The 13730-nt window shown below is 36.6% G+C and overlaps 1 protein-coding gene across 1 annotated transcript in view; it reads left to right on the top strand.

Moving 5' to 3' along the window:
- The window catches only part of PRIM2 (DNA primase subunit 2), a 100180-nt gene that overhangs the window by 15117 nt on the left and 71333 nt on the right, over positions 1-13730 (top strand). Inside the window, exons 5-6 of the mRNA XM_050316319.1 lie at positions 6898-6993; positions 7855-7992. Of these exons, the coding sequence (XP_050172276.1) occupies positions 6898-6993; positions 7855-7992 (234 nt within the window). The remainder of the gene's footprint in view (positions 1-6897; positions 6994-7854; positions 7993-13730) is intronic.

The following is a 13730-nucleotide window of genomic DNA, read 5'->3' as shown; positions in this document are numbered from 1 at the left end:
AGATCTGGTTACTGAGTCAAGTTTCTTGCACTGCAGTCTTACAGAGTGGCTGCAGCTCTAAATAGCTGAGTTGATTGCCGAGCAACCTGAGTATTCTGGTGAACTAACTTTTTGTGAGGGATGGGTAGATGGGATGTGGTTTGATGAAAACATTTACACTTAATGGTAGTATTCTCTTACAGGCATTTAAAATAAAACTCAATTCATGGGAAAACATAAATATATCTCATAAATCTGAGAGGAAGGAGTATTGTCTGGAATGAGGGGAGAATAGGCATTTGCCTTTTTTTTTTTTTTTTTTTTCTGGATACACTGGCAGGATGGATGAGGAGGGGTGTTCACCCCTCTCTAATGGATCCTTAGACTGTAAGCATGACTTTTTTTATTAGTCATGGAGGAAGCTGGTGTGTTTTCCTGCAGTAATTCTAGTTGCACATATTTTTTTGCACATATGGCATTGGTGATGTTCTATAAAACTGTGCAATTGAGTAATAGATATGACTGAAGAATATATAGCTACTGGGTATGTCCCTTTTCATCTTCATAAACTTAATGAACAAGAGTTTGTAAATGATGCAAAATGCTAATTAAAAGTTTTAATTTGGCAATCATCTCAGTTTGATTAGAAACAGATGCTTATTATCTGCAGAAATCTAAATGGACCCTTAGAAAATAGCTTCTATTGCTTAAAATTGACTTGTGAAACTAAAGTCAAACTAAAACACAAACTGTACAGTTACTTATGCCCTCTTTAGTGCAGTAGAGCACTATGATCATTCCCAAATGGCCTCGTGTGGTTCATCCTTTGAGTTAACAATAATCTTTAGAGACCACTGCAAGGTTGAATTCTTCTGGACTAGCTGCTGTACACGCTTTTTCTGGTTTGAAGTATATTCACTTCCTGCTTTGAAAAAGCTGCGTGCTCCAATATAAAAATTGCAAAAAAGGCTGCAGTAAAAATGACAGGATGAACAAGAACAATCTTCCTCCTAATCTAGCTGGAAACAACCAGGCAACATTTGGAATACAGTCTGAATCCTGAGGAGATACTTTGCTGTAGCTCTAGATTTGTCAAGTAAAATTGAAATGGCAGCTGTGCCAAAAACGCAGCGGAAAATAGGATCCTGTACACCGGGTTCTTCAGCTTATGGTAGAAGAAGTGGGAGGGGAACCCACACTGCTTGTGTGACAATGTGCTTTAGCACTCAGTAGTTGACCAGGTCATAGTTGACTGCCATTTATCTACTGGCTTGGAAAGGGTGAAAGAATAGCAAGTCCTAACCTGATCCAAATGGACTTGCAGTTCTTAGCAGTTGGGAATTTTAGATTCCAGGAAGAAACTTAGTATTGACAAGCAGGATGGTGGCATCAAGTGTCCTCCTGTCGTTTTCTATAAATATTTTAGACAATCTTTGAGGTAAAAAGGGAAGAGAAAATTGGGAAATCAATAATGTATTTTTAAGAACGATGTCCACATATTTTGTACAAGAAGAAGGTGTATTCTTTGTATAATCAAGTTTCTAAGTTGTTTTGTAGTGGTTGAAGATAAGGACGTTTGTAAACTGAATTTGTCCTTTACATAGCAGTGAATGTGATAACTGTGGAAATGTTTATATTGTTCCTTACTACAGCATCATAAAAGCTGAGAGGATGGTTTGTGCAGGATGTAATTACACTGCAAGTAGAATTTACTAGTGCTGTTTTGGACGTAAGCTTCATAAAATGTTCTGCAAACACTGAAATGCTCTTCCCTGCTAATCCTGTAGTTGAATCTAAGAAACATTTGTTGAAAAGTTTCTTTAAAATTCCATCTGATGTAGAGCATCATGGTTTTTATATGGAAGAAAACTTTTTGCTGTATTTCTCAGAAGGAACTTCTATTAGCTCTTCAGTCATGTGTGACTCTAGTATTTCTGTGGTGATGTTTCTAGAGTAGTTCTGTAGTAATTATTTTGTTCAGCTTTCCTTTTGCTGGATATAGGGAAATGTTTGTCATGAAGGTAGGAAACTGGACTTGCATCACTGAGTTTCTCTCAGTGATTATGGTAACCATGAATTAGCTGCAGAGTGAGGAAAGTCAGAAAAGGTCCTTTCTGTGCCCATTCCTGATTTTAAAAAAAGCCCAAACAAGCCCATTTCAGTTGATGGATAAGAGTAGATAATAATTCCAAGTGCTGCCCTTTATACTTTTAGGTATGCCAGCAAGCTGAATTTGAGTTAAAATAGAAAGTTGTAGTACCATGGAAGATACAGTTTTCTTCTTAATTCATTTGTACCTGGCCAAAGTGGAATTGATAATCATCAGATTTGTGAATGACAAATCTATGGGGCTCTGGCATGTTTTGTTTAAGTCTCTTCATCCTTTCAATTGGTAGGACAGCTGGGAATGAATATCCTTTCCTAATCAAGCTATTATCCATTAACTAGCTGATTACACTTTAGATATATATTCTTAAATTTAATGGCATCTAGGTTAATACTTTGTTTTTCTAGTTCTAGTTTAGTTTGTACCATGATGTGTGGAAATGGAGAAGACTGATTGGGAAATGATTGTTTCATACTTAAAGTACCAATATGGTACAGTATTGAGAGACTGAAGCCATCTCTTTTAGGGAAGGGTGTTGTTCCACTGGAGTACCAGCTGCTCTGTGACTAAAAGCGAGTTTTATAAAGTTCACTTTCTAAGGACACCAGTGGCATGTGCACATAAATACCTGAAGCTGAGGTTTAGAAAAGGAAAGGACTTGTGCATGGAGTTCTTGTTCCTTACTGGGAGACTTAGAAACATCAAAATTAAGTAGTTGCACATGTATAGTAGTATAATGTGCACATGCATCTTTATCTCTTCATTAAAACAGAGTAGGGATATCAAATTTATTTTGAACTTTTTGAACTACCTCGCTGACTGTAATGAAGCCTGACATATTAAATGATTCATATTTTAATCTAAATTTATGTGTATTTGTGTTTCCTGGACAGTTCTGTGATTAAAAATCCATGAATAAACTGCACGTAGAAAGCAAGAAAACTAGAAATAATACAGCTTGTCCTGACTACTTGCTTCTTTCCCTTCCTCTCATGCCTTCCCTTTTTATATCTTTATTTTTGTAAATTTTCTAAGTCTGAGAGACTTAAAACGAAGTGTTGAATTGTTTCAAGATATGCTACCTGACCCACTATCACTGAAAAGGGAAGATCCTTCTCCTGTTGTTCTTTGCTTAGGCAAAGCAAAGGCTGACATAGTGGTCAGCATTTTACTAAACTGGCTACAAACAAAGGAAGCAAAACTAGTGAATTGTTTTCTGTGAGATGAGGTGAGTTGAATCAGTACAGTGTGGAAGGTCAGATGTTCACCAGATGAGACCCTCCGAAGAGTTCTGTCTTTTGTTTTGGGTGCTTTTTTGGGGTTTTGTTTGTTTGTTTGTTGGTTTGGTTTTTAATGTTTTGAACACCACAGTATTTTATCTGGTGGGGATCACTGAGTGCTGTCAAAAGTTAAGCAACCTGTTTATCTTTCTAATCTTGATTAGAATCCTAAAAACTGTGTATAGCTGTGTCTAGGTTTTAATTATTACTGAAATGTGTTCTTCCAAGTGCCATTTTAGAGATGAAACTATTAAATATACAAACCATAGTATTCTTTTTAAAACAATTTAAAAAATAAAAACAACAGTAAAAATAATCTTTTCCAACTTCTGTGAACCAAGAAAAATTGGGATACATGTTTCATGGTGCTCTGTATGTAGAGATACAGGCATGACCTGACTGAAAGCTTGAGTCGGACTTTAGACTATGAGGAACATATTTCTTTGCATTGCATCTTCAGTCGATTTTACATGAAAAGGGTGAAATCAGTAATGCCAATGGAAGGTTATTTTTCGTGTTCCAGTCTTTAGGGAAGCAAATTCTATTTTTAAATGCATTCTGGAGTTGTCTCTCAGCTTTAGTTAGGGACTAGGGATATCCTTTCTTCTTTCTCTATTACCCGAAAACGTCAAGGCGATGTGAATTCAGAGAAAAGGCAAGGATCAAAGTCTTTGAAGGCTGCTGAAGTTTTTCCTAAGCTATAAGATACTTGAGGCTGTAAGATGTAAATTATTTTACAGCTTTAGAAGTATTATTTATTTGTATTATAAATAGTATTTTGCAATAATACTTGTGTTTGTTTAAAAAATACAATTTTGGATAAAACTGTATTTTTGGGAACACTGTCCACAGTCTTATCCAAATCTTTAGTCATGGCCCATTAACCTATTTTTCGTGAGGTTTCAGCAGGAGTACTTTTACCCCAACAATGTTAAATTGCTAGTGACGTGCAAGAAAAACTAAAATCACTGTGACTTACATCTGTACAAGATTAATTTGGTCAAATTACTAATAAAGAAGGAACTAGACAACTTGTGAAGTTTGGAGTCAGTATAACTCTTTTATGTGTATCTTAAAGATAAAATCCCCTTAAAATTAAGTGTAGTACTGAAAAAAATGGTTTTGTTGATGAAAATTATCTGATTTGTTTTGGAAGAACAAATTCTCGTTTTCCACCCAATTTTGCTAGCTTGTTTATAAATCAGTCTCTGGACTGTTTTGATAGTGTTCTGGAAAAAAAACCCACCCAACACCCACTCTATCTTTGGCTTGAGTTGGTGTGTTTTTTTTAGTTAGAAATCCTAAAAGAAATGATGCAACTGTAATGCAGCTACAATGTGTTGTAGTGTTTTTATTTAAAGACACTGTCACTGAGAATTTGGAATAACATGATAGACTGGGCTGTCTTAAGCAATTTCTAGTAAGAAAGCATAAAAACGTGAGATTTGAAAAATGGAAGACACTATTTTGGAATTAAAATTCAAACTTTGGTCTATAGTAGATGAAAGACATGCTTGCAGACTGATGTGGTGACTTAGATTTCTATTTATTTAGACAAGAAATAGATCATCTGTAGAGAGTTGCAGGGTTCTAGTAGCACTGTGTGAAATTTGTATATAGTTTCAGTGTGTAATGTTTGAAAAGCAGGAATTTTTCAAAGTCTATCAAGAAGTAGATTGTTAATGAGAACATTTTATAGGAAGTGTTTTCTAGTTGCATTTACAGAAACTCATTTAATTGTTTTGATACAGCTGCTTTGTTAAAGAAAAATGTTTGCCTTACAGGCTGTTTTTCCCTGAGCTTTACATTTTCAAATGCAGAAATACAATGCTACTGTGCATTTCCTTTGTCTTCAAAGTTACATTAAAAGGTCCTTCCTATGAATTCAAAGAAAAGTCTTTTGTTTCACTTTCTCGAGTTTCTCAATTGAGAAGGAAAAAAATTTGGTTCAAATGCCCATTTAACTGCATATCATTGTGGGGCAGCAAATTAGATATTCTGTCCCATTCAGAGAAGAAAACCTCTTATGCAGAGGAAAGACAGTGTCCTTTTTATCTTGCATTTGGAGTCTGGGCATCTACTGCATGTGATGGCCTGGGCTTGGTTCCTGAGTAGTCTCTAAGAACTTACCTTGACTGCAGCCTGACATCACCTCACCATAGATAACGGAGCACACGTGCAGTTTATGGACAGCAGTGTCTCACAGCATGTTATGCTTTGGTGACATCTCTGTCCATTTATGTTTTGAGAAGGTGTTCTGTGTTTCTTAACACTTAATCCCTTTCACTCAGGGACTACTTCCATTATACTTTATCAAAAACATATTGTGCAAATGTATGCATTTGCATTGGGCACCACAATATAAGAAAGATACAAGGTTATTAGAGAATGTCCAGAGTAGGTGAAGGGCCTTGAGAGGAAGCCGTATGAGGACCAGCTGAGGTCACTTGATCTATTTAGCCTGGAGAAGAGGAGACTGAGGGGAGACCTCATTGCAGTCTACAACTTTCTTGTGAGGGGAAGAGGAGGGGCAGAGACTGATCTGCTCTCTGTGGTGACCGGTGACAGGATCCGAGGGAATGGCCTGAAGTTGTGTCAGGGAGATTTAGGTTGGATATTATAAAAAGATTCTTCACCCAGAGGGTGGTTGAGCACTGGAACAGGCTCCCCAGGGAAGTGGTCACAGCACCAAGCGTGACACAGTTCAAGAAGTGTTTGGATGATACTCTCAGGCACGTTGTGTGACTCTTGGGGATGGTCCTGTGCAGGGCCAGGAGTTGGACTCGATCCTTGTGGGTCCCTTCCCATTCAGGATATTCTGTCATTCTGTGATGTGTATTAATGTATATGCAGTATTTAAGTTTTTGTATTAGGAAGTGTAACATTGTGATTTTTCAAGCTAGAAATTTTGGGTTAAATACTTCAAGTTGTTAAATTAAAGCATTGCTGCTTAACTTCCCTGTGAACTTACCTGCAAAGGAGCTAACATTTAGAGGACAATAAATATACCACTGCTCTTGCTACTTAAAAGAAAAGAAAGTTAAATTTATGAATATAAGATTATATCTAATTTTGTTAAAAGTCAGGATTTAAAGATGAGCTGAATGTGATGTTTGTTAAAAATGTGACAAAGTCCTTACTAAGTGCCATTGATTTACCCTGCTTTGTTTTGTTGCATATAGTAAATTGAGACATGAGTAAGGATTGTCTCGAGTTTTATTTTAAAGAGCTTGACTTCTTTTAAAAACTATATTTTTCAGTTCTTTTGTTAATTTCTAAAATTACTATATTTTAAAATCTGACCCTTTGCTTCATAAGGAAAGTTGCTTAACACTATTGACCACTAGTGTTTTGCTGGTTTCTGCTTAATTTAATTATTAGTGATCACTTGCTGAATATGTAATTCTTTTTCACTTTTCAACTAAACTGATGATATATTTACAGTTGAAGTAATCTTTTAGCTCATGTTAATTAAAAAAAAGTCTTATTCTAAAGTATTTCAACAGTTTTAAAACAACTTCTTCATTTTAGGTTAGTGAAGATGAGAAAACTGAACTGACAAATGAGCTGTGTGCATCAACTCCTGGCCTCAGTCTCCCTAAAGTAAAAGAACAAATGTTCTATAAGGTAAGTAGAAATTGCTAAGTTTCTCAGATCTGCATTCATTCTCTCTCTGTTAAATGTGCAGTTACTAATTTTAAGTTTACCCAATACTAACAGTTAATCCAACTATCTAAAGTAACTGAGACTAATGAGAGTTTCTCTGCTTCATGTGGGTGTAAGGGTAGGGGGAAGGTCTGGAAAAATGAAGGGAGTTTTAAACTTCTATGAATGTCTTCTGTCCTCTTCTGCTATCCCTTGCTTTTGACACAAAAGTGGCCTTAAGTTTTAATGTTTCCCAGACAAATGAGTTAATTTGCCTGGCTGAAGGACAATTCAGGATGGAGACATTCCCAAACATCTGTTGGTGAAACTGTGTTTGGTCTGATTGTATTAATCAGGAATTCATTTTGTGAGAGAGCAAGGGGAGAGGAAAGACGTTTCTAATGTAGCCCACTGATTCTTTGGAGTGAAGTTGTTTGGGTTCCAGATCTGTTAGCAAGACCTCTTAAATGTAGCTTACATGAATCAAATATTTCAAGACATCTGAAACAGAAGACCCACAGAAGTCCATTTTCAAATATCAAATCAGTAAGCAGTGTAAAGCTATGTAGATGAGTTAATAATTGTAGATAGGAACCTTGAAGTATCTTATTTTGATGAGTTGCATGACTTTCCGTAAGCAAACAGTATTTTCCCACTAAAATAACGATCAGCTATTCCTAAGTCAGCATGTAATTTCACAATCTTTGCATTTTGTCTGGAGACAGTGTTAAAAGACAGAGAATGACTTAAAGCTTTACTGGTCCATCTTCAATCTCAGGGCTGTAAACATTGTTACTGCAGTATTTTTGCTGTTCCAAAATGTGTGGTTTTCTTCTTTCTCAGGTTGGACTTGTGGATGCTGTAGATCTTTTTAGAACCAGAAGAGTGTTTATTAAAGATGGCTTTGCATACGTGCCATTTAAGGAGATTGATGCGATTGTTTTGAATAACTATAGAACAAAATTATCTAAAGCATTAGCGGTAAGTCAGTCGGATTTTTACAGCTTTCGTTGTATTGTTTAATGACACTCTTAGATAGTAGCTTTTTTTGACTTTTAAATTTATCTGCTTCCATCTGTGTAGAATACCAAAAACGCTATCAGAAGTACTGGCAGCACTAAAAAAGTTCATTATAAGCTGAGTGTTCATAAATTTTAAATGGAATTTAGCATATGATGCGCATTGTAAAGAAATTTCTGCTAGAGGATTTTAAAATTGTTTCTCACAGAGAGAGTAATATGACCTTTCATTTCAAAATGTTAGACCTATGCACACAACTGTTTTTTCTACTCACCTCTCGTCTCCCACAACATTTTGCAACAGGTTTTTGTTGGAACAAGTAAAATAGGTTTTTTTATTGTTCTCTTTCTTTTGTTAGTAAGAACTGAAATGAGGATAAGTCAGAACATGTCAGGCAAAAGTAAAGTCTTTGTTGTATGAATATTTGAGGTATCACATCTAGTTAGGACATCTGTGGTAACTACTGTGTATGAATGTTCTGTTAGTAATTTGATGATCAATACAGGAATTGCCGGTTTTACAATATGAGACTCGTGACAGGGTTTAAAAGTTGGTGACCATGTCTAATGCACAGAATTTTAGTCCAAGAAAATGCAGCATGGAATAACATGAAGGCAGTTTAGACTGCTTTTTAAATATGTTTTCAAAGCCTTGTATTGCTGTGTCCCATTAATGTCAAGGTTGACCATGAACATTCAGTAAACAAACAGTGTGAAGTAAAAATGCATTCCTTTAACAAATTAGAAAATTAGCATACTGGCATCTTCTTAATTTTGAATATAACTAGAGTCTGTGGAATTCTTTAATGTGCAGTGAAAATTGTGATACTCTTATGTGAACATTTTCATTAGAACTCTTTAATACTACTGCAACTAGAGATATCTGTATTTCATTTGATGCATAATGTTCTTGCTGAAAGCTGATAACATTTGTGTAGGATTTAAAAACAATGTTTCTATAGAAGTGTAGCTAAGTACACAGGTTGTCTACATGTATTCAAAATACTTTTGAGAAGCTTTGTGTATTTCTGGAATTTGCTTATTGAGTAAGTAGCTGAGAAGTCTGAAAAGCAGTAGGAACTGCAATGAGTAGGCTTCCTGACTTTTCAGTCTGAGCAGAAATCTGCAACTTTTGCTTATGAACACATGCACTATCTTACATACGAACACACACACATTATCTTACATATTATTCATTTAACCCAGATTACTTTTTTAAAGCAAATAGCTGTTTTATAGTAAATATAGATACTTCATATATATACATACATATATATATGTACACACTATGTATAGAACTTCTTTATGTTATGCTTTGTAGTCATTGCGTAGAAACTTGAACACTCATGAGCTAGGAAAATCATCTTCTACAGAACTACTGTGTTTTAAGTAATTGCAGTATTTCAGGTTTGCATTAATTTTTGTCTTATTGCATAAGCTTTGTTAATTGAAGTTGACCATATTTTCTGAATAAGGAATAAAAAGAATTAGTGTTCTTTTCCAGAGCTTTTGATTGAAGTTAGGGGTTTTCATCACTAGTTTAGTGTGAGAAAATGTGTTTAATAAACTGTTTCAGCTAATTTTAGCCAGGACAGTGCACTGCTAAGAGATGCTAGGAGTACTATTAATTGGAGTCTTTTGGAAATGAAGGCCAAAATTCCATCATGTTTTACAGAGGTCAGTCTAATGTTATTCTGTTACAGCAGAGGCATAACTTCAGTGTAATGGTTGGTAACTGGATACTTAGTGTAGTTTCCAGTGGAACAAAACTATAAACATCAATTACACTTCAGTGAAACTGTAAGAATACACTTTTAAATAAAGCATTGTATGTGAGGAATCTTTCTCAGATCTAAACATGGTAATGGTTGCTGTTCTGCAACATACAGATTTGTAGGATAATCTCTAATGATTTTCCTCAGCCATATCTGGACTGAAGAGGCACATTTCAACAGAAGTTGTGAAACAGTAGCACAATTCCAGTATCGTTTGTGAAAAGTAGTTGTTGAAATAGTATTTGATCTAGGCCTAAGTTCTACAAGTACAGCTGGTTTAGCTGTACTTGGTAGGACATGGATGCTATTTGTGTGTGCTGCAGAGGAGAAATCAGTCCGGAGGAACATGCTTCACTTCAGGCAGCCTGGTAGTATAGAGGTCTTCATGACTTTGCACAGAGGTTGTGCATCATGGTCAAACTTAATTAAGAAGTAATAGAGCATTAACATCATCACTGGGTTTGTTATTTAATTTGTCTTTTAATGAATTTATTGGATAACATTACCTCTTTGGTAAGCATTACTTATGTTTTCTTTGAGAGTATGTTTTAGTGGGTTTGCAGCATCCAACTATTTACACTTTGTTTTCAGCACTTTCTAATGGGCAATCCTTTTTTTATTAGAATTTGAGAATTAAACATCTTAATAGTGTGATAATCCAAATTAAGCTTGAATGCTGTTTCTAAGGAAGGGGTTTGTATCTTCACAGGGTCATAACATTATGTTACATACTTGTATCTTCTGTGGGGTAGTTTGACTTTGCCCAGTACTTCTGGCTTTGACAGTCTGTTGTAAGCTTCTCAGGGACAAAATACCTTGATTATAGACAGTGGAAAGAGGGTCTTTTAAACATGTAGTTTTGAGGAATCTTTCTTACAGCTTTCATTAGTGGTTCAATTCTTCAAGGTTAAAGCAGTGTAGTTTTCTTGTATGGGTAGTTTTGCAGTTATAATAATATAGTAATACTGATTATTAGTACTTGATGCCTGCTTTGCCTCCTGGAGCTTATTTGGTGCTACTCCAAGCAGTCACATGCACAGGTTTTTGGAAGGAGTTATGCCTATACAGAAGTGATCTTATGATGACGGCCTGCCCTGTCTTTTCCAAGGTGCTCTGAAGCTGTACACTGTATGGGACTGTGCTTGTGCTGAAGTTGCTCTTCCTAGGTCTCGAAAGCATTGAATAATTTGGGTAGTTGCCTAGCCTTGTTACACTGCTCACTACATTACAGACTTGTGTCACCATCCTGCTTGCCACAGAGTGATTCTAGTCGGGGTTGTAAAGGAGAAATAGAATGGGAGTAAATTGATGTGTTGACACAGCTTTGAGAGAATAGTAAATAATTCATAGGATTGACCTTTTAAAAAAGTTTTCTTGTTGATACTGGCAGAAATTCAGTTCAGTCAGTTACGCTTTAATCACTTACTAGTCAACCCCATGAAGCACTGAGATGTTTTGGTTTATCCTTTAAAAATAAGTTTGACATCCTGACTGTGGCTATTCCTTGAGGCTTAATAACAGGGGGAGTTAATATTAGTTAAGCCTTCTTGGCAATTGCAAGTGCAACTGAAGAAGTTAATGTTATGTGTAAAATCAATACTGCAAAGACCTTTCTGTATTCTCTGACCCATTTGATAGTAAATAATTTCCCTGTGCCATTAATGATGATTAAACTGTAGGAAAGCTTAAACATTTTCTGTAACAGCATGTAAGCTGTAATGTAGGTTTACAATTGTTTTATAAGTTTGCTTTGTGTTTTATTCATGAGGGTTGGTTTCACTGTGTTTATGCTAATATACAAAAATATGGATCTCATATTTGAGGAAAGTAGGGGTTTTGTTTGTTTGTTTGGTTTGTTTTGTTTTGTTTTTAATAAGAAAATTCACCTTAGTGTTAAGACTCAGGCCAGCAGACCCATATCAGAGCTGTGTTGTACTCAGTACTGTATGAATTGGAATTGCTCCGGAGAAATCTGTAGTGGGACAAAAGGGGTAGAGGATGGAAGGAGCTGACAAATCATAATCTTCAACTGACCTTTATCAATAGTGTCCTCAAATAATTGAGAAAATGACTTAATACTACAATGGCAGTTGTCTGACATGTTTGAACTGGAGTTCGTGTTGGACAGCAGTTTGCCTCCACAGTTCCTGCCCTGTCTGGATAACCCCAAGGGGTGTAGGGGTGGGCAGCACCTCCCATCTGCCCCAAGTATTACAGCATTTGGTGTGAGCTTCCCTCTGCTGTTTGATCCCCTGAAATAATGTCATTTCTGAGTATGCTTTTAGATTTTTTTGAACTGCTTTTCTCATAGTACTGTTTAGTACTTAGTGTTTGCTACAAATCCTCTTCCTATGTGATTGATCAGAAAATTTTTTACATAGGGGTTATGATTTTAGGTTTAGCCTATAAATTGCTCTTTTTATTATTAAATAAAACACTAGTAATTTTAAACCTGTGCACTGGGTGCCTGTGCCCCAGCAGCAGGGGCTGCAGAGCAGCTCTGTGAGGAGAGGCCAGGGATGCCCTGTGCTGGAAACACAGTTCCAACTGGCTCTGACGCACCCACCACAGGGCACAGCTGAGCCAACAGCCAAGGAGGGGACACCTTGGGGACAGTGAGTGTAAGAAAAGGCAAAACACCTGAAAGAGAGAGGAGGAGGCAACCAAAAGGAGTGAGAAGCAGCGGAGATGCTCTCCATGACACTGGAGCAGGTGTCCATACCACCCAGGAGGAACCCACACTGGGGCAGATGGAGAGTTCTTGTGGGGAACCCATTTTTAAGGATTCTTGTTTTCCTGAAGGACTACATCCCGTGGGAGAAAGCCCATGCCAGAGCAGAGGAAATAGGCAGGAGTTGTGGAGAGAAGCTGTTCCAGACCAACCACAGCTGCCCCTGCTGTCCCATCCGCCCCCTGCGCTGCCCTGGGTGGGAGGTGTGGGAGTCTGGGGTGAAGGAATATGATTTGGCTTAAGAGAGAGGGGAGCAAAGGCATTGTCTTAACGTTTGTCTCTGCTCCTGAGTCTATTTTAATTAACAGTAAATTACATTAATTTTCCCCAAACTGAGTCTGTTTTCTTGCAGTGGTAATTGATAAGCCATCTCCCTGTCTGTGTCAGTAGCTGGGTGGGAGTTTGGCCCTTAGGCTGTGGTGGGTTAACTATGGCTGTTCTTTTCATTTTTAGTCACAAGGCTTGTAGATCTGTTGAGACTGGATATGGAGGGCAGGAAGTTCAGGACTCTGGTTCCAGCTCACAGAGTTGTATTAGCTTTTGTGTTTCCTGGACTCCTTCTCTGAAACAGCTCTTGGATGAATTCAAGAGGTGGGGATCCTGGGTACTGAAAAACCTGACTCTGACTGGGATGCCTCCATCAGTGTTTGCATAAACTAGATTGAATCATCATGTCATTTCACTGAAATGAACATTACAGTTCAGGAAATGTAATTATTCATGATAACATAACTTTCCATTCGTAGTCTAATGATGGTTTTTCAGTAGATTTATCATACTTGTATTTAAATCCTGTCTCTTTTTTCACCATCTTGAGTGTAGCAATTGAAGTAATAACTTGGCTAGTCTTTGGATTATAACTCTACTGCAAAAACTACTGTGAAAACACTTTGTCAGAACATCATGTAGGAACTAATGATCTGCAAATTAAAATATAAACTAGAAATAGCACAAAGTGGTACTTTAAGAAATTGATTCCAATGTTAATACATACAGTCTTGGTGGAATGTGTTTTTCCCTAATTTAATTTCTGCTCTTTTTACCTTGAAATATGATCTTGCGTAATCTGATAAAATGTCTACAAATCAAATTGCTGGGTTTGAGGACTTGGTGCAAAAAGAAGACCTCATGGTGTTTTCTAATTTTTGTATTTTTTTTTTGATTCTTTCCTGATTTGGCACGTAATCTTTTAAA

Source organism: Myiozetetes cayanensis, unplaced genomic scaffold, assembly GCF_022539395.1.
Source record: "Myiozetetes cayanensis isolate MyiCay16 unplaced genomic scaffold, myiCay2020 scf2-11, whole genome shotgun sequence".
Taxonomy (NCBI): domain Eukaryota; kingdom Metazoa; phylum Chordata; class Aves; order Passeriformes; family Tyrannidae; genus Myiozetetes; species Myiozetetes cayanensis.
Note: the sequence above shows the minus strand (reverse complement) of the source record. Positions and strands in the feature narration are given on the sequence as shown.